Source organism: Cynoglossus semilaevis, chromosome 4 (genome assembly GCF_000523025.1).
Source record: "Cynoglossus semilaevis isolate Cse_v1.0 chromosome 4, Cse_v1.0, whole genome shotgun sequence".
Taxonomy (NCBI): Eukaryota; Metazoa; Chordata; class Actinopteri; order Pleuronectiformes; family Cynoglossidae; genus Cynoglossus; species Cynoglossus semilaevis.
The window spans coordinates 18583999-18606266 of NC_024310.1; the positions used below are offsets into that span (position 1 = coordinate 18583999).

General features: G+C 38.7%; 2 protein-coding genes across 3 annotated transcripts in view; one reads left to right on the top strand and one right to left on the bottom strand.

The window, feature by feature from the left end:
- The window catches only part of gucy1a2 (guanylate cyclase 1, soluble, alpha 2), a 31763-nt gene extending 23667 nt beyond the window's left edge, over positions 1–8096 (top strand). Inside the window, exons 7-9 of the mRNA XM_008309794.3 lie at positions 1320–1463; positions 6555–6709; positions 6791–8096. Of these exons, the coding sequence (XP_008308016.2) occupies positions 1320–1463; positions 6555–6709; positions 6791–7010 (519 nt within the window). The 3' untranslated portion in view covers positions 7011–8096. The remainder of the gene's footprint in view (positions 1–1319; positions 1464–6554; positions 6710–6790) is intronic.
- aasdhppt (aminoadipate-semialdehyde dehydrogenase-phosphopantetheinyl transferase) overlaps positions 1–22268 on the bottom strand; it is a 52404-nt gene that overhangs the window by 23331 nt on the left and 6805 nt on the right. For both annotated transcript variants that reach the window (XM_025054906.1, XM_025054907.1), the window contains exons 7-8: positions 16108–16202; positions 14472–14570 (exon numbers count right to left, since the gene is read on the bottom strand). In XM_025054906.1, the coding sequence (XP_024910674.1) occupies positions 14472–14570; positions 16108–16202 (194 nt within the window). The remainder of the gene's footprint in view (positions 1–14471; positions 14571–16107; positions 16203–22268) is intronic.

Sequence of the window (22268 nt, forward strand, 5' to 3'; positions counted from 1 at the left end):
TAGCCAGTGGCAAATCTAAATTAGAGCTTTTTGTCTCAAACCCCCCCCCCCCCCGTCCTACCCCCTCCCTCTATGTCATTTACTTTTTGCCTTTTAAAAGACCATTTCAACTGCCACGAGACTCCACTCTCTTGTTTGGCTGGAAATATGGCGACACATCCCTGCGAGTGGCTACGCACTGTTTGCTGGGCTTTGCTCACATTTGTTCCTCAGCCTGGAGAGCTTGTGATTTCAGCTTCTGTAAACAAGAGCACTGGAACCACTGTGGTCTCGGGTCTGTGTTCTTAGTACTTGCAGTGACATGGCATTTTTTTCTTTTTTTTTGTTAAAATCTCGATCCATCTGTTTGCAAAGCTGGTGTCATTAGTACAATGTAGTCTACGGGGACAAAGCCTTCCTCAGTGAACTCGGACACAGTGTGTGGGAAAATTAAAAACCAGCATTGTAGTTTCTTTTTTTTTAATAGATTAGAAAAGTAAATAATCAATTATTTATTTATTTATTTTTTAATACTTTAAAATCTACGATGTAGCCACATATTGATACAAATCTCTGGTGTTGAGCTGACCTTTTGGGATAACATTGAAAATAGAGGGGTGAGGCCCAACTTCTGTGTCATAAGTGTTATTAAATTGTATTGAAGACACAAGGATATTCAAATTTTGCTTTTGAAAAAAAAAAAGAACCACAAATCCATGATCACCAGTTAGAGGCCCGCAGGCCGAACCAAGCCCGCTAAACTGTCCAATCCGGTCCACGACTGGATTCTAAAGCTGTGAGGATCAAAGGGAAATATCATGTGGTTCCCACTATAAAACTCACTGAAAAAAAAAACAACAACTAAGACTGTATCTGACCTCCAAGCTGTCTGTACAGAAGTATTCTGGCATTCTGACAAATATAGTTGGTGACTCGCCCCATGAATACATACAGTAATATACAAATATACTAAAATACTAATTTTATTTTTTTTGCTTCCTACATTTTGACTTTAGGCTTAGAGCTGCAGACAGTGTTTGGAAGTCATTAAATACTTATAATATATTCACTGCCGATGTACATTGATGGGTTTGATGAGATTTGTTGACAACAAATAATAGCAAATAAACGTCCCTGAGAATAATAACATGGGCGGAGAGAAGAACCGATATATTCCAACGACTCCTTGAATTACAGGAGGACTGATGAAACACTGTTTATCTTCACGCCTCAGTGAAGATGCTACGAGCACTCGGTTTCTGTTCATCACAATTCATGTCCGCTCACAATTATTAATTTCACCGCCCCTTCCTCCTCCCCCTCCTCTGTTTCTCACACAGATCGAGACAATAGGCGATGCCTACTGCGTGGCGGGAGGGCTTCACAAGAAGGTCGACAGCCATGCAAAACCAATTGCACTCATGGCTCTGAAGATGATGGAACTCTCTGAGGAGGTGTTGACACCTGATGGGAAACCTATCAAGGTGAGTTTCCATTCATTCTAATAAAAAAAAACCCACTTTTTTTCAACCTTTGGCTGGGTTTGCGACTTATACTCAGGTTGGACTTATATATTAAAATATACAACTTCACATGTTTGTTATTTTCACACTGACAGCGCTAGAGGGCACTCTAGGTTTTTTGCACCAGTATCTGCTACTCCTGTGCCACTGAAAATGTACATGTTTTTTTTCGCACTGAGAGTCAGCTAGAGTGCCCTCTAGCTGGCTAGCTAGTGCGACTTATACTCCAGGGTAAAGATTTAAAACTATTTGTTACTCGGCTCACTTTCACTTTCATAAATATAAATCAAGTTAAAAAGAGGGAAGTACAGTAGTCCCTTGCTGTGTCCGTTTCGGCTGTCACCGAAATGTATTCTTGTATTGCGGATTTTTTGCTGTATCGCGGGTTTTTGCAGTATATAAAAATGTTTAAATTTCCAATATTTTGATTTGTTTGCGTAAGCAAATTAAACACTTTCTAAAAAATAGTAAAAACAAAAACGTATGGGTAAACGAGATTTGTGACAGTAGAAACTACAATGTCTCATAAAGGGTTCGTCCATCCATCCATCCATCCATCCATAAAGGGTTAATATTGGTTAATATATACATATATATACATACATATTCGCCTATCGTGGTCGGTCTTGGAACGATAGACGAGGGGCCGCTGTATATAAAATATATCTAATTTTGTGCGTCTTGATTGACGTCTTTGATCACATGACTCCACAAGTGACAGCTGCTAAAATGTCTCTTGGGGTGACCAGAAATATATGATGTCAAAAAGTCAAAAAAGGTTGGAAACCACAGATGTCAACGATAAAGTACACAAGTCTCAGCTCTGGTCTGGAAACAAAAGAAAAAGACCGAGAGCAACAAACATAAGAAATAACCAACCCCCGTGTTCCTTCAGGCAGAATAATAAAAATGTAGACTTCTTCCTGCTAGGAAGAGAAAAACAGAAATCCTACTGAGCACCAGGAGGGAAACGCCACACTTATATGTCTCTACTCAACAGATATATGGGTTTATATTGTCTCTTTATGTTTTTTTTTATTATCCCCAGGTACTAAGTCAAAACATTTTCTCCTTTATACACGATGGTTTTACTGATGTTATCTCTGCAGATGCTTTTTTTAAAAAAACGTATTACAGCATGTATGAAAATGAATGAAATATTTGTTTCTTGACATTTTTATTTTTATTATTTGTATTTGTTTTTTACTACTGGCACCAAAAATCTATGAGAATCTTTGAGAATTCTAAAAATGAAAATACAACTAAATCGCAAGTAACAGTGGATGGAATATTACAACCTGCTCTCTGTTTGTAGTCAGTTATGTCATTATGACAACAGTAGGGTTTCCACGTATGGTATCATGCGTGTACGTACAACTTAATTGCACCTTTTGCACCGTGTGGGTGGAGGTGTTGGATGTTTAGTGCTATTTTTGCACCATCTGGCTTTTGTTGGTGTTTGTGGTCTGAATTCGACTGGAACTTTTGACACTTTGCAACTAATATTCCTTACCTCTGACCTCTAACTCAGGGGTGTCAAACATACGGTCTATGGGCCAAAATCCGGCCCGTTTGATCCATTTTGAAAGTGAAAAGAAAAATGCACACTTCATGTTATTGATGTATGTCAAATGATATTACATTAAATATGAATATCTTCTAATATACTTCTTATTGGCATGAAAACGAAGGGACAAATCATAGACTTATTGTTGTTTATAGGCAATTATGTTATGACTGTACTGGTCCGACCCACTTGACATCTAATCAGGCTCCAGGTGTCCCCCGAACCAAAACAAGTTTGACATCCCTGACTTAAACTAACAACTGCTCATCACGATGAATCAGCAAAGAGACCGCTTGACAATCCCACAGACCTATTTTCCGACATCACTTTTTCACTCGTCTCCACACTCGTGCGTTGGTCACGTAACATTAGAGCTGTATCAGTTCTTATCACGTCGTGATCGTGATCCACGTTCAACAGTGCGACATCTGAAATTTGAATTTGGACTTTTCTCAGTTGTAATTAAAAAAAAAAATCAGGTGTAATCGTGTTTCAACTAAAATACGAGATACAGACGAAAGGTGTTGCAACCCTTATTGTCCCCCCCCTCTCTCTCTCTTCTTGTTCCTCTGCAGTCTTAATTGTGCTATTGTTTCACTGTCCTAGGGCTTTCTGATTTATTTCCACTTTATTCCGGCATGTGGGGGAGCTACAGAGATACTCAGCACTTCACTGTGCTGGCCAATGAGTGCACTTAAAATCAGCCTGTGCTGCACTGTTCAGAAAACTAGTACTAGAGCTGGGGAGAGAGAAAGCGTTGCGCAAGAATAGAGTACGTGGGGATATGGAGATACAGTACATATACAGCTTAGAGTACTGCATGAGGGTCAAAAAGTCCCAAGACAAATGTTATCATTTTAAAAAGCGTTTGATTTTAATACACGTTATAACGACACGTTATCATGCCTTCAATTTTAAAGGGCGTTTAATTTTAATACACGTGTTATAACGACACGTTATCATGCCTTCACCAACCATCGCATTTTTTACTTCAGTTTAAATTGAATTGTAAAAAGTATTGAAGCTTCACAGCAGGTTTTGTCCAACTATTTGTTTCCCTAGTGTTTTTTTTTTGACGTGCCTAATATGATATGTGCACCACAGTAAGATGTTACAGTTGCCTCACAGTCAAAGGTCTTAGTCCAGGTTGGGATCGTGAACTCTCTAAGTCAAGTTTTCGTGTCCGTCCTGTGTGTCCATGTGTTACTCTGGCTAATCCAACTTTTCTCTCAGCTCCAACCGCAGTATATTTAGGATTAGGTTAATCCTAATCTTTGTAAGAAACTCTCCAGGGTTTTTTTTTTCTGCCTTTTTAAGCAATGTTGGTAGAGAGCGATTAAATGGAAAATGTCTCTATAACAGAGTGTTGATCTAAGTTAGTCAAAGGGCCAAAACTAAAATTACAGTGTAAGGTGTGGGCCAAACAGGGTTAACATTGTTTGTATGCATATAGATAATAAGCTCTGGTGGGCGTGACAGGCCACATTTGGCCCGCGAGCCTTGAGTTTGACACATATGCTCTAAAATATAAGTCTGGTTTACAGGTGATAACTTTGGTAAATGGTAGATGATAATGATAATAATACAACTTTTCCAGGCTGTGATTGGATGGTCCACCTGTCACTCACACTGGATGTCCAATCATATAAGCCTCCACTTAATTTTGGCTAGTTTTAACACATGATTAGAGGATTCACATATATGACTATAAATGTATATGTTTATACACATATATGTTATATATATATATGTTGTGTTTATACACATATATGTTTATATATATGTTTATGTATATTATTTTTATAAACATATTTGAAACAATCATTACATCTGGTATATAAATGTATCAGCACCGAATCTCTATAGTCTCTAATTTCTACTTGTCTTAGTTGGGGTCCAACATCTTCTAAGTCCCCTCCCCACCCCCCTCTCCTCCCTCCAGTTTGGCTTGAGGCTAGGATGTGATTTGTTGTCTGTGATGCTGCGCCACTTGCTCATTGGCTCGTGGAGAACCATGTGCTGCAGATGCTGACTCATATAGCAACAGAGGGAGGGGGGGGGGGGGAGTGTTACCCTGTCTGTGTTTGGAGATTAAAGAAATGAAGAGGAGAGTGGGCGCTGGACACAACTGATTTGTTTGTGTGTCTGTGAGCCGTTGGTTGTCTTTTGCCGAGACAGACGAGTGTACGGCCATCTGTAGGCTGCTGAAAAATAGGTCACGTACCAGCACATTCTCTCTCTCTCTCTCCCTCTCTCTCTCTCTGTCAATACCTGCAACTCTCAAATTCTTCAACTCTCCTGCAGTAATGTTTAGGTTTTACCAATTTTTTTCCCCCAGCTGTCCTTGCGTCAGTCACCATCTTGTCTCCCTCCTGTCTCCTTTGTCTTTTATTTTTTGACTTTCTGTCCGTCTCTGTTCTTTCTACCTCACTACCCCCATTGCCTGTTGTTGCCATGGCTACCTCAACAGTGTGTCGGCATGCAAAGAGTTGCATTGGTTACCAAGGTGATGAGATGCTTCAGTAGATCTTAGGAAATCTGCATCAGTCCACTGTGGTTGGATTATTAATACTGAATGTGTGAATTATAGTGTTTGCATTTTGTTTACTAGATAAACAGCGGTTGCTTCAATGTGTCAACTGTACTTGAAAGATTTTACTATCCAAAAATGATAGTGGAGCTAATTTAGAACAGCTGTTATGTTTAGCATTTTTACTAATTTCTGGCTCTAAAACTTTATTGAACCGTATTTTCCGGACTATGTCACTCTGGAGTAAAAGGCGCACCAGCCAAAAATGCATAAAGAAAATAAAAACAAACATATATAAGTTGTTCTGGAGTAAAGGTCGCACCAGTGCCCTCTAGCGGCTGTCAGTATGAATATAACGAAGATGTAAATTTTCAGTGGTACAAGAGTAGCAGATACTGGTACACAAGCCTAGAGTGCCCTCTGGCGGCTGTCAGTGTGAAAATAACAAACGTGAAAATATATATTTTAATATATAAGTCGCACCTGAATATAAGTCGCAAACCCAGAAAATTTGTTAACCCTTATCATTATTGCGGACGGGTTAGCCGGCTAACGTTTGCTCTAGTGTCTGTTGCTGCAAGCAGACAGATTTTAGATTAAAAAAAAAACAAAAAAAAAAACGTTGTTGTACAATTGCCCCCATCCATGCTGTGATCAGGTAGTTTGAAACATATACTTAGCTTAGGCCAAACAACCCTAACAATGCGATGTTATCTTCAATCACTGTTTATCAAACAAATGTATTGTCCTTCAATGTCCCCGATAGCGTTCAAACCACTCCCTGGTCTGGAGTGGAATTAAATGTGTTTATTTTTGTTCTATTGTCTGTAATTGCTTTATGGTAATTAACGTGTCAAAGTCATCATACATAATGATATATTTTTTCAAAACCTCTCTTCAAACGATTGTACTATACATTTTCGTCCACATCATTCTCCCCCTCCTCTCCTCCCAGCTGAGGATAGGTATCCACACGGGCTCTGTGCTGGCCGGGGTGGTGGGGGTTAAAATGCCCCGCTACTGCCTGTTTGGGAACAACGTGACCCTGGCCAGCAAGTTTGAATCAGGAAGCCATCCTAGGTGTATCAACGTCAGTCCGACAACTCACCAGTGAGTATCTGTCCTCTGATATCTAAAAACAGGATGTCTTCTCTACGGACTTTTACCAATCGTCTCTTTTTCTGTCCTCAGGTTACTGAAAGATGACCGCTCGTTCTCATTTATCCCTCGCTCGCGACTGGAGCTCCCTGAAAATTTTCCCAAAGAGATCCCAGGGACGTGTTATTTCCTGGAGGCGGGGACATCTCACAGTCACGCCTCCCTGACCAGCTCTCGCTCTGCTCCCCCAGCCTCTATGAGGAAAGTTACCTATAGCATTGGGACAATGTTTCTAAGAGAAACCAGCCTGTAGATCCCACACGCAGACCTGAGAGGACGGAGTCAGACTTGGAGGACGTGAATCAGTGAACCTTGGATTTTTTTTTTTTGATATGCAATCAGTTAAGCAGAGACTCAGATTAAGGCCTTAGGAGAGAAGGCCTGTGAGGATCAAACTAAAAATGCTCTTGTCAGAGAGGAAACTAAAAACCATGCACATCTCTCGAGAAGGAGGCAAGGCCTAAAAAACGTGCTATCATGCTACTCCAATGGAAATTTCCCCAAGGGAATGCACCGTTCATTCAATCAATACAGATAACACCAAGCTAAATATCTAGCTAGATTCCATAGCTCTATACCTGGTGTCCAGCTTTCTCCCCCAGTGGCCGCAGTAAGGAGATGAAAACGAACGAGAGACCCTTGATCCCTTGTGTTGCATTACTACGGCGTTTAAAAAAAGAACAATTTCAAAACTGTGTTAAAGTGAACACCGATGGATGACATTTGGACAAACGCCGACGTCCAAACGTTAATGCAAATGTCTGCTGCGCATCAGGACAAAACATGAGGACGACCGCTGCCGAAGAACACGACATCTTTACTTCACCCTTCGTTCGACGGTCCCTGAATCACGTCATGGTTTATTTAACACACACACACACATTACACATGCTGCTCACAAGTGCAGGTCCGCCAGGACGGAGGAAGGACGGATGACAGCCGCAAACAAGCAGAGAGTTAATAAAGTAGTAATGCAGAATGGCTAAGCCCATCTCACAGCCTTTGTTGCTTCGAACACACAAAATAATTAAACTTAAACCCCAGCCCGCCGTCTGATTTGAGGTCAACAATTTAGGACAAGTATTCTCAGCTCAGTGCCTTCGAATTGCTCAAAATAGGACGAGTGCAGGAGGAAATCATTTTCTTGTTTTTTTGTTAAAAAATTAGTTAGAATGTGCAAAACAAATTGAGCGCTTCTTCTACTTCTATTACAACTAGCTTTTATTGGAAATACCGTCGACATCAGTGTTTCAGTAACTGCACTAAACCAGCCAAATTTTATTGCGGTACTTTTTAGGTCCTGAAGCAGTACTTTTAAGTTTGACGCAAAAAAAAAAAATGCCCTGATTCATTGTATGTACATCATAATAATTTCACATATGCATATATTATCTTATGTATTTGTATTAACATCTGTAGCAAAAACTAAAAAAACAATACACCCAGGAACGTCGATCAAACCTGTATCTACATCAGGCATACATGCATTTTGATCAGTAAAAATTTCTGGCATTCCCAATAAAAAACTAATTATAAAGATACAAAGTAGGGATGTCCAATATTAACTTTTCGACAAAATCCGATATGCCAATATGCGGTATTGTCCAAACACTTAATTTCCGATATCGATATATATATGCAGACGTTAAACGTCTTAGGACCCCACATGGATTCCAGTATACAGTGGAGCCCCGAGATACGAGCTCCCCGAAATACGAATTCCAAATTATGAGAAAGCAACTTTTGCGAGTTTTTCCTCGTGATTCGAGGAAACATCAAGTTACGAGTGCTCAATAAGCAACTTTTGCGAGTTTTTGCTCGTGATTCGAGGAAACATCAAGCTACGAGTGCTCAACCGAGCTCCATTTTTCCACTGTCTCGCTCACTGTCCTTCGTTTGGTCATTTTGCCCGTCGCTTTATTTCTCTCTCTCTCTCTCTCTCTCCTCACTCCTACCTTAGTGGCCCGACACTCTGTCGCGTCTCTCTCACTGTCCCTCGCTGCGTTATTTTAGCCATTTTTAAAAACAATAATATAAAATGTTTTCTTAATTATTACTATTTTATATTAACAATATATTTGTTTATATCTATGTTTTTGATGTTTAGATGGGGGAGATTTTAATTGAATTAATTAATAGTATATTTCTGGGGGGCTGGATTGAATTAAGGTTTTTAGTTATTTTTAATGGGGAAACACGAGTGCTTTTGTAGAACGGATTAGACTGGTATCTCGGGGGGCCCCACTGTATTAGGCGAAACCCAGGAATTGCGTTCTCGGATTTTCACTATTGGATTATTCAGTATTATTGGTGGTTATTATTGGTCTTTTATATGTAACTTTATATTTTGACGGAAACCGAAACATTTTTATTATTATATCATCCCTGATAAGGTTTAGTGAAAATGATATTAACCTGACAGTGTCATGTCATAAGAACGTGAGACGTCATTTTAGAGCCTAAAAGAAGCTAAAAATGTTACTGTATTTTAGTTGTTTACTTCTGCCAAACAAAGTCATGTAAGTCTGTGAAGGGTTCCCCTACTTCTTAACATTGTGCCATAGAAATGAGACCGACACCAGCAAAACAAAGACGTGCCATCGTAGAAGGAAAACAACAGAACCTGGCAAATTCAAATCGCAAATTCAAATTGTGTTTGAGTCCCAGTCAGTTTGACCTGGTATTAGATTTGATGAAGTCATCATATTTAACCATAACTGCTGAAAACAACAACATTCTACTGATGTTATTTAGCTCTGAAAGAATTGTTTGAAAGTATTTTTGTGAGATGCGCAGTCCAAGGGACAGATGGGTGCAGAGTCGGAGGGGTTAGCGCTGAACTCTTTCATTGTTTTCAAGTGCAATGGACACAACAAAGTAGTGTTGACAGTAGATCCAGGTGGATGAGAACCTGGAGAACCCTCCTTAAAGAACATCGTCTACCCTGGTGCAAACATTGTCTTACTACTGAAACTATTGTAGCATTAACGTGGAGCTGGTACTGTATCGTTTCCATTCAACGTCAGCAGAGTCTAAATCCTGCAATCAGGCTAAATAAAGGATGTTACACCAGCATTACACCCACACAACTTGTGTCCAATGCTCGTGCGTCTCCAAGTTGGTAAATTCCTGGCCTAATATTAGTCATTTGGTCAGAACCTACAGATCCGTTCTGCTGCGGAGGTGGAGCAGGTATGTGTTCGCCACAGCGATGTCGTCAGTCGCTGACCATAAACATTTATTAGAGTATTATAACTCACTCATATGACGGCAATAACGCTACTCTGTATATGCTGTGTTCAACAGTGCAATGCAAACGCCTGTGTTTCGATTCCGTGACCATTCAGAAGTGAACACAAATGTTGTCATTAGCGTGAGGTGATTCGGGCGGGTGACAAAAACAAAGCCAAAAACATTCATAACACCAGACAGTGTGTGCGTGCGTGCGTGTGTGTCTGTGGGATAGATTTGTATCATTTTAAAATATAAAATGTATCCAACTGATCCATTAAAATGTAATTAAATTATATATTTGATTTGTTGAAAAATAGGTTTGTTGAAAAATAGGTCACATGAACGTTTGAGGTTTTCACATTTTTCACTGTTTCTCTGCTCTTTAGGTCACATTTGTTTTTCTTCTCGTTCCAAAAATAATCTTTAAAAAAAAAAAAAGACACTGGTTTCAATGTCTAAAATCAAATTTTATAATCTTTAAAAAAAAAAAGACATTGGTTTCAATGTCTAAAATCAAATTTTAACATTTTCTCTTTCGAGATTTCAGTGTGTTTGACTGTTACTAAGTCGTTAAACCAGAGGGAAGATTTGTTTAGCCTTTTCCTTTGAAATGCCGTCATCTTTTTAGGAAGGATGTTAAAAAAGCCCTGGCAACGTTTCTACTTAAATTGAGCCTTTTTTTTTTTTTGAACGTACATATTATTCCAATCTGTTTGCATTCATTCATATAAGAAAGTAAATACTTTAATATATGTCCATCGGCCTATTTCAAAAGAAGTAAATAACAATATTTCTCTGACATTTTTTTTTTCAGACGTTTCACGAAAGCTATGAAAAAATGTTGTTTTTTTTTTGTTTTTTTTAAAGTTTGATGTCAGGTTGTAATCATAGAGCACTGAATCTGAAGATGAGTCAAAACTACAAGTTTTTTTGGTTTACGACTGACAATGACTGACTTCTGTCCTACATGATGTAAATAAAACACCAAGTATCTTTAATAGGAAGAAACGTATATAGATATTTATTTGTGTACATGCGGTAACTCAGTGTCTGTGTGTGTGTCAACTGAAACATTAAAAAAAGTAATCCTTAACGTTCCTTTAAAAACATTAAAAACGCCGGTGCAAGATAATTCAATTTGTAACAAAATGCTAATATTCACCTAAGATTTATCTAAAACTTTTCTATAAAAAACAAAAAATAAATAAAAAAATGGAGAACAAGTTGGCCCCCTGGTGGGGTTGTGAGGTACTGTACCAGTATGAATATACTGTATATTGTTATCTAACAGCCCTGTAAATAATTCAAATGCCCCAGAAGTTTTTCCAGATCATAACTTGTTATTTTTCAGTATTTTCTATTAAATGTCAAAGGTTTTTTATATTAAGAAATAGTCTTGCACTGCAATTTTTCAATTACTGATAATCTCCTGAAAAAAATCAATATAGATGTACTACTTAAAACTTAACTTCTTAAAACTTGCCTTTACTGGGAAAAAAAAACAGTTAAAATATTTCTTGGTATTCTCATAAATTTGTTTTCTTAAACATGAATAGTTTAGAAACGGATGCCTGCAATACACTACAAAAGAAATTTAGCATGGTAAGACTGGGTATAACAGGAGCATCGACCAAAGGCTCAGTCTGTACAGAGAGCACATGCTAATGACTCTCATCATCATCTTCATTAGCTACTCTGTCAGTAGCATCTGCAGGACTGCACCAATCAGAAAAGACTTCAGAGCGAGGGAAGTTATTTTTCAAAACATTCTTTCAGCTGCAGGGTTAATGTGTGTGTCTCTGTGTGTGTTTTCCTTTTTAGCTTTGAAGTTAGCCTGACCAGAAGGTCTGGACAGAAGTCCGCAGCTGATGAAACAGTACGTGTGTTTATGAGCGTGTTTGCACAGGCCTGAAAAATGGCCAATGTTATCCAAGGATAGCCTCTCGGTCGCCTCCCACTTCCTGGAACATCACGTAACTTTATTACCGTGGCCTCATTAAACACTCATTTGGACCAATCAAATCTCTCGGTAATCAAATTCGGTGGCATAAATTATGAGAGAAACCCATTATTACTGCAAACATCAGCTAATTAGAGCCGGGGACATACCACCTGCTGTCTGGTTGTACAGCATGATCTCTGTCAAACTGGTGTGTGTTACTGGACAAACAGGAGGAGTGGGGAAGGTGGAAAAATATTTGAAAATATCTTCAAATTAAAAAACTAAACAAAACAAAAAAACCCACAAAGAACAGTGAGTAAGGCGGAAAATATTTATAAAATATTTTTAAAATAAAAATCATATTTGTTTTACCTTTTACTAAAAGTCGCAATCAGTGCAAACATATATATATATATTTTTTTACACCTTAAATGTCTTGACGTTATCAAGAAAAATTGCACCTAATATCATTAATCATGAAAGAAGCAGCCAGGAGTGAGGAAGGTGGGAAATAATTTAAAATATCTCTAAATAAAAAAATCATAAAAAAACAAAGAACAATGAGTAAGGTGAAAATATTTATAAAATATTTTTGTATATAAAAAATAAAAATCGAAATCATATTTTTTTAACCTTTTGAACTAAATGTCAAAATCAATGCAATTACTATTATTATTATTTTTTACACCTTAAAAGTCTCGAGAAATTTCAATAATATAATTTATCATGAAAAAAACAGCCAGATTCTCCACCTGGTTCTCTTCATTTTGTCACAATTCACAGTGCATTGTCCTTTTACCGAACCCGCACTTTAAAAATTAAATTTCAAAGTCGTGTCCACTTGAATATTTCCCCTCGTCCTTCACCAATTTATAAAGAAAAATCCAAAAGTGAAGAAAAAACATTTTTCTTCAAAATTCCTTGCCTCAGAGTTGTCTCGTGTGTTTTTCTTCAAATGGAACGTATAAACACACAAGTGACTATGAGTTTAATAAACACACGCTGTACTCAGCGTGTATATAGTGTGTGATGTTTTATTATGGACACCGCTGGCCCTATGCCCACGCACACAGAGTTGAAACACAGTTTAACAGCAACCATTCCTTTGACCTTTGTGACATTCTTGACCTTTGTGAGCTTGTGAGGCATTCATCTTCTTCAGCTGCAACAACAAGCCCACCAGTATGTATGTGTGAATACGTGTCTCTATCTACGCGTTTGTTAAACAAAAAAAAAGGACTTTTCCCATCGGGGTCCTTTTTGTGGGCTTGTGTCAGTTTTGATAACTTCTGGATTGTAGTTGTTACAAATAGGAAAGAAATCTACGGACACATGGATATTCTTCTGAAGAGTACTGCTGCACAATTGTTTTAATTTGTCTAAAAACAGATTGAAATGAGTAATTACAACGCGCTATGGATTAATCAAGATTACTTAGGATTAATCGAGATTCTTAGAAATGATCGAAAATGTTTAAAACTCTTTCCTGTATATTAGGACAAATAACAGGTAGATTTTTGTGGAATTATTCTTTATTGATTTTCAAAAATTCAAAAATCAATAAAAAAAAAGTCCATAAAGCTCTCACTGATTAATGGGCATGTGGACGGTGGCGTTGGTGCAAGCCATTTTTAAAAAAAAAATATCTTAGTTGCAATTTCACAAAAACAAAAATATTTATTTATTTTATTATATTATCTACTGTACTCTGCCATAGAAACAACAAATCTGTTTTCCTTTCAATGCTCCCCTGTCTGGTCCTGTGATGCATTGTTGGTGTTTAAAACCTTGCACTCGGCCTGACTCTGTGTACTGCACACATGCATCAGTATATTTATTAGTGTTTATAGTGTGTGTGTGTACGCTCAGATTTTTTTTTAAAGAAACCCAGCTGTACCATTTGCTCCACTGTGATTTCAACTTCTGTAAACTGGAAAATTCCCCAAACGCTTATGAGAACAGACAATACTAAAAGCACATACATGGACATGGAGCAAAGACTTTTTTTTTTTTGCTGTTTGCAAAAAAACTATTTATGCCCCAAATCATGCTGCCAAGTGAACAAATTTGTACTTAAAACACCAAAAACCATCCCCGAATTTTCCACTTCTGTAAACTGGAAAATTCCCAAAACGCTTATGAGAACAGACAATACTAAAAGCACATACATGGACATGGAGCAAAGACTTTTTTTTTTTTGCTGTTTGCAAAAAAACTATTTATGCCCCAAATCATGCTGCCAAGTGAACAAATTTGTACTAAAAACGCCAAAAACCATCATATCTGACCATATTGCCACAAACACAAAAATCATGAAAAAAATGTTCTAGAAATGCTTATAAATATAAGTTTTTGAACCAAAACATGCTGCCCGGTGTTAACATTTGTGCTAAAAAAGTTATGTCTGATTATGTCAAAATAAATGTGTCTTTTGGCGCAATCCTACCGTTTCCTAACAACAATCCTAACACGGGATAACACATGCCGCTCATACTGCAAGGCAGAAGCCGCGAGCTAAGTGGATAAGTGGAGCCTTACCTGGCCTTCATCGCAGTCCTCGGTGCCCTCCTCAGGCTGAAGCTGGAACTACACAGCGTGGAGTAATTCTTGCTGGATCTGAGTGGCTCGCAGCTCCTCCTGAAGATAAAACAGATTCAAGTTAAAGTCGAAACAAAGGAGAAGAATGTTTTTGCTGACTGAACAACACTTTTGGTCCAATTTAGCGCTTTTCCAATCATATAACTTTTGGATAACAATCGGCTATTTATCTGTTCTGCTAACTGTTCCCAAACTGTGCGGCAAGCTTTGAACTTTTATCACCACATTATTTGGCAAAATTTAGCCAAAATTCGGCAGGACATTATAACATTAATGCTAAGCTAATTTAAGGCTATTTCCTATAAACGTTTTCATTAGCTAAGCATGTGTGCGCGCGCACTCGTGCACGTATGAATTTTGATTAAGTAAATCCCTTCAAGTGTAGCAGCGGACCCATTTCGCCATCAACTGGGCCGGTGGACTCCACAACGCCAGGATGTCGTCCTGGCCATTTTTGAGTTGCTCAAGTAAGAAAAGAAACGTGTCAAGTTTTTTGTCACCGGAAATCTCTCTGTGGAGAGGTCTTGGGTTTAGATCGTCACAGTAATGGACATGTACCAGCTGAGCGCAGTGGTCCTTCAGTGTGGTACCAGGTGGGGCTGCTTCAACCTCACTATTAAAGATATGAAAAGAAATGGATTTCTACCTTTCAAGATTTCTTTGGAATGCTGGCTTCCACATTGTTGTTTTAGCATGAACTAGGACATTACTTTTTTTAAGGCTATTTCAGAATGGAAAGCAATCTGTTAGTAATCAAGAATATTTGATTGCAGTTTCAGTAAATGATAATGCTAAACCGTTTTAGCATTTTGTTGAAACTGCAGTCTTTATGTTGAGAAATATCAACGTGTCCCCCATCGGGTGGAGTTTCTTACTGCACTTCAATGCGTTTGTTACTGAGTGTTGAACATGACATTGTGGACTTCTTTTAGGCCACGGGAAGTTTGAATGTTGACCTTTAACAGTGTCATGTTTGTTTTTTTGTTTAGTTCGAGCCCACGACCGAAGAATAGCCTGTGAGGAGGAGGTCCAGGAGGGCTGCCAACCAAATAAAACAAAGAAGCAGAAGAGAGGTAACCTGTGGATGGTTGACTAGAGCCAGAACAAGTAGTTGTCTTTGCAGAAGTACTGACTTGTATTGAAATGTGTATCTAGGTAAATCTTTGTAAATGTGAAGTGTTTCTGCTAGTAAAAGATTCAAAGGTTATTTCATTCATTGTGCAAGTATTGTAGTTGGTTTTTTAACAACTTTGTGAGTATTGTGGTTGGTTTTATAACTTGGTTTTAGCTTGCTTTTTACTACTAGTCCAATGGGTCTGGGAATGCACACAATGGGTCAACAATTTACTTTACCTCTGGAATGTTTACAACAGCCTTCTCAACCAAATAATACAGCTCAAGTTACACAACGACAGTCTTTACTACACCTTTACACGTTCAGTAAAGCAATTATAGAATTCAGTAAAACAACAGTCCAAGCTGCTGTGTATCTGGCAATAGCATAGGATGCACAGTGAATGGAGTGACAAGAATGAGCTGAAATAACACAATCAAAAGCTGTGTTGGTTTCAATTACCTCTGGCTGTCAGGGTGGAAAGTCTCACAGTTGATGGGACCAAAATGACCTTTCACTCCTCGCCAAACTCCTCTTCGTATGCGACAGTGAAGAACCTGCAGATTAGAAGAACACGTCATTGTGCCACATGTCAACACAAACCTTAAAAGCAGCTACAGCTAAGTATCCAAAAGTAGTTACAGAACTGAAGAAAATGAGAGGTGAAACGTCTTTATAAAAACCTACAGTTGCCCTCGATGTAACTACTTTTGGATTAAATGACCTGGATGACTGAGAACCTACACAGACATGCAGCTACAAAGTAGCCACTTCAACAGCACCGCCGACATTACAACTACACAACACACATCGCTATGACTGCTCACCATCAACAGTGATACAAATGCAATGCTTTAAACACATATTTAATTACTACATAAAGGCCTTTGTTTGTAACGGCGACATTATGCAGAAAAATAAATAAATAAATAAATAAAAACAACTTTTTTTTTAGCCAAAATGGAGGAACAATACTGGGCGTTGATTATGTGGCTGTTTTTTTTTTTTTTTGGCTGCCAAACAACAACAACAAAAATGAATTAAAAATAAATAATAATATTAATACGAAGAAAAAAAAAGAAGAACAACAAGAATACTTTGGTGAGGTTTTAAAACAAAATGTGATTTGTGGACTGTAACAAATTGTAAATATTCAGACAAGGAAAGCTTATTGAGTTTGTTGAAACTGAGGTACGAAAATAAACGTTGCAAAACACGAGTAGTGTTCTGCCGTTTCTATTTCGGAAACAATAAGTTGGAGACCCCAGTTCTAGATAATCCAACTGACATCTTTAATTTTATGTACATTGTTTACTATTATTTTTTTCTTGACTTTTTTTTCTCGACCTTTGTCTTCCTTCTGTTGCTTTTCTCCTTCCTCTTTACAACATGGACTTCTGTTAACTCCCCAGTCCCACCTCCCCCCACTCACTCCAGAGGTCTGCCTGCAGCATTAGATTGCATTTGTGCAGATAGACACACACACACACACTCACTCACTCACTCACTCACTCACATACAGTCTATATTAATACCCCTGGCTGGATGTAGGTGCCCCAGTTACATGGAAAATAGGGCAGTGACTGTGGTTGTGATTAAGTTGTATGAATATGTGCATGTGTGTCCCTTGTCTTGCAAACGTAAGAGAAAAAAACGACTATCCTGTGTGTGCGTGTGTGTGTGCATGTATGTGTGGAGCTTGAATGATGAACCACTGATTGCCGGTGATTACTAAGGGCATCGATTTCATCTGTTTAATGGCTTGGGAAGGGTTTTTGGATAAAGGTCAGTGATTGTTAGGTTTAGTTTTCAAGCACAAAATGTGGGATAGAAACAGATGAACAAACTTTTTAAACTCAGAGAGAAAAAAAGATTTACATAAGTCAAATATAATATACTATTGTACCATTTCCCAAAACTGATTGATTAATTAAATGTAAAAGCAAAGAGAAATAAAGAGAAACAAATTCAGTATCAATTTTGACTTAAGCTGTCGACAAAAGTTGTGTTGACGTGTCAGATGCTGGAGAGTGAGTTAAAAGAGAGTCAGTAAGACTCAATACTAGGAATGTTGGCCGATATTAGCATAATTATATAATATGGGTATAATCGCAGCACACTACTGCACACAGTATCGGTTGATATATTGGAAGAGAATTAAAGTTTTTGGACAATATCGGCATGTAGGCTAAATGTTAATGTTGGACATAAAAAAAAATCAGTACTTTTAGGTGTTTTTTTTTCCACTTTGTGTACACAGTGATAGTAACCAACGGGTGTTTCTGCAGCAGTAAATCTAACGGCAAAACGTAAACCATTGAATTTATCACTCCTCCACATTTACAGTGCCATCATAGAACATCCAAAGCTGAAATTCATAAATCACATCACGGTCATGCTGTGACTCTGGGTGCTGCTGACGTCTCGCATCCCTGTCCCTACAGTAATCACGATGTCAGCGGCGGAAAAAAAACACATCCATCAAGGAGCGGCCGCTCGTCTGCAGACTGACCACAGCAGCTTAGCTTAGAAGTGACAGTAAAGAAATACAACCAGATATGATTGATGACCTGACAATTCCATTTTTAAGCAATAATAATATTATTATCCATGTAAACGGCACAGACATAACACCTAGAGAAGGCCTTATGTGATTATGTAACGTTTGGGGCAGTGGTGGCTTAGTGGTTAAGGAAGCGGACTTGGGTCCAGAAAGCTTCAGGTTGGAGTCCACCAGCTGCCAAGTTCCCACTGAGCTGCTCTGAGTATGGCACCGTCCCCACTCACTGCTCCCCGGGTTTCTAAAGCTGCCCACTGTTCACTTTAGTGATGGGTTAAAAGCGTGTGCTGTGTCACAATGACAAGTAGTTCACTTTCCATTCATGCTAATTACATTCATTTAAAAAGGCAAAGACTGGTACGACCTCACACAATGCATTTGTAATCAGAACAGGAACACCAGGGCTAATGTTTCTGATTACGTTTCCAAAACATTACATATGCATTTGCGTGCTGGAGCGTGCGCTTCAGGCTCATTGTGACCCAACACTTTTCACTTTTCATTAGGTTCTCACTAGGAATTCAGTTCGAGTTACATTATCTTCACATTGCCAACACATTCACAGCTGTTGTTTCAAACCTGAACTCCGCCGCTTAAACAATTTTGAACAATTGAACAAAGTAAGTAAAATAACAAATCGGTGTACATTTTTTAATCATTTAACCCCTAACGTTTAAATGAATTTCAAATCCCCATCATGCAATCCTACGCTCTTCAAGGGTCAGCGCCCCTCAGTTTTCTCAAAATCCAAACTCTGACAAAAACGTAAAGAAACCAAAAGATCATTTAAGGTCAAATATCAATGAATGTTTTTTTAAAACATTTAATACTATCCCAGTTTTATTGTCTGATATATATTTACAGTTAAATGCTTATATTGTATGCACACACTTTAATGTCTGGATTTTCACTTGGTATTTACTAATTATGTCTAATATCTGGATTTTCACTTTGGAATTTGGGGGTGATCCCAAAATTGGTGTAATAATAACTTTGCCCTACTTGGTATTTACTAATTATGTCTAATAATATCAGCCAAAATATATTATTGTCCGATATTTAGCTTAATAATGTAATATAGGTTAGGGTCATTATCGGTTCTTCCTCCGATAATGAAAACCCGATAACGCGATGCCTGGGTTTTGCCTGTGACCTAAAAATAGTTTTGAAGTGAAAGTGAAACTAAAATTTGTATTGTGCACACAAATGTTATTGTGACATAGCACACCACTGCACACAATGAAATGCGTACTCTCCCTTTAACGAAACAGCTGCATATATCGGTTGATATCGGAATTTAAGTGTTCGGACAATATCAGCATATCAGATATTGGCAAAAAAGTTAATAACTGACATTCCTACTATTGACATACTGACAAACCTTAGCAGCAGTTCTTCAAAATTAAACCTTATTTTATGGTTTGTGTTGTTGCAGGAGAACATTAAAAAAAAACAACATTCCACTGAAATCCTAAACATAGCATCAAAGCGTTTCCGCTCCTCCTCCACAGTATAAACTTTGCTCTGATCCGCCGCAGTCGCCTCAGATTTAACTCTGTCTGACACCAAAATCACTCCTGTGGAAGTCTGAAATAAAAGCAGCGGTAATCTCCAGGCATATAAAAAAAATGGCTCGTCTCCCTCTGAGGGAGAAGCCAGTGTGACTCCCGTCTGACCCTGCTGCCTCCTCTCTCCTGCTGCAGCGCAGAAACACCAGATTTAGACGGCGAGGGGGCAGCGAGGGTAATTCTCTCCAGCTGGAGGTGATGGCTGCGTTGTTTGTGTTTCCCAGCTTTTATCTTTCATTCACAGCAAAAAGCACATGTTGACCTGCGCACACTTGACTGACTGCGCTCCTCCTCTGACATTTCGGCCGGCTCTTTTACATACAAACAAACGAGCTCCAAATAAACCATCCGGACAGCTGGTTGCCATTTTATCAATAGCCCATAATTTCCTCCCCAACTGGACGGAAATGCTAAAAGCAGCGAGGGTTCAGGCATGAGGGACAAAAAGACAGGGGCGACAAAGACAACAAAGACGAGGCGTAGATGAATCAACCTGACATGAAGGTGAGCAGGTGTGCACATCAGCATGTCAAACCACAGCTCTGTGCATGTGTCTGTTCAATAATCACACTCAATAGGTTCAACTCGAATTTGTCTTTTACAGTACGCTTAACACATGAATGGGATTGTTTTTGATCTTTGCTCAAGACACCAGACACCACAGGCATCCAGACAGGGTTCCAACCTGCGGTCCTCCTATTACAAACCCAGTCCATTTACCACTAGACCACAGGCTGCATTTATGACCAAAATTAAAGCTCGTTGCTGGCTATCTTGTAATATTATTCCTCTACATTGTTTTGATTTCAGCAAGGCTGGGGCAGCGGTGGCTTGGCGGTTAAGGAAGTGGACCACCATCCTCACACTCGAGCTGCCTCCGGCTCACTTTGGTTATAGGTAAAATGCAGAGGTCGAATTTCGTTGTGCGCAGTGTCACAATGACAAGTAGTTCACCTTCATTTTCACTTTCGACTTTAAAGTTAATAACTCTATGTTTTCAACCAAATTTTGAACTCAACAATTTAAATTACACTGGAACCTCGACATACGTGTATTTCAAGATACGAGCAAGCATTCGAGCAACAAGTAAAGACTATAGATACGCGAACGCTTACAGACGCCGACGCTAGCTCACTTCTGTAAGCATCGCTTCCGTACGTATGTCTGTTAAATAAAGAATACAAATCAAAAAAAAGAAAAAAAAAGAAAAAAAAAAAAAGAAGTAAGTTAAGTTAATTCTAAGTTTATCTAAGTTAGAAAGTGTACATGTTCATGAATTTCATTTTAACCTCTCACCTCAGGTTTGGGTGTGTCACTGTAAGATTGAGCAGAGGTTAGAAGGTGAATGATTATAATGCTGGGATAAATATTGTAGCGTGACATTTTGAAAGACAAAGAGAGAAGTGTTCATGAATTTCATTTTAACCTCTCACCTCAGGTTTGGGTGTGTCACTGTAAGATTGAGCAGAGGTTAGAAGGTGAATGATTATAATGCTGGGATAAATATTGTAGCGTGACATTTTGAAAGACAAAGAGAGACAGATACAGAGCAACGGGCGGAGATAGAGAGAGCTGTCGTTGAATGGTCTTTACACATGACACGAAAAATAAGACGGGCTGGATGGGGCAATGAGGGAAAGCAGCGACAATGACAAAGAGAATAGCAGGAAAATTAAAATAAAACTATCTGTATTCTAAAGAAAAACTTAAGCAAAACAGCAATACATATATAAATATATGTAAGTTTTATTTTTACATGTGTGCGAGCTGTGAAGAAACAACCAAAGACAACAGTCACTGTCATCACTGCCAACCTCCACAGGGCAGGGCTGAAGGTATCACAATCCACTGTTGGAAGAAGACTTAGAGAGAAGAATTATAGAGACCATAACCACAAGGTGCAAACCACTCATCAGCAAAAAGAATCAGAAGGCCAGAATGGATTTTGCGAAGAAGTACAGAGATCAGCCACAAACATTTTGAAACAAAGTTTTATGGACTGATGAAACCAAGATTAACCTCTACCAAAGTGATGAAAAGGCCAAAGTATGGAGAAAGAAAGGATCTGCTTATGATCCAAAACATACGAGCTCATCGGTGAAACATGGTGGAGGTAATGTCATGGCTTGGGCTTGCATGGCTGCTTCTGGAACGGGCTCACTTGTCTTTATTGATGATGTAACTCATGATGGTAGCAGCAGAATGAAGTCTACAAAACCATTCTGTCTGGCAATTTACAGAAAAATGCATCCAAACTGATCGGGAGAAGCTTCATCATGCAACACGACAACGACCCAAAACACACCGCCAACACAACAAGGGACTTCATCAGGGGGAAAAAGTGGAAGGTTAACCTTAACCCAATAGAGCATGCACTTTCCCTCCTGAAGAGGAGACTGAAGGGAGAAGCCCCCAGAACCACACAAAGACACAAAGAGGCCACAGTAAAGGCCTGGAACAGCATTTCAAATGAAGAATGCAACAGCCTGGTTAAG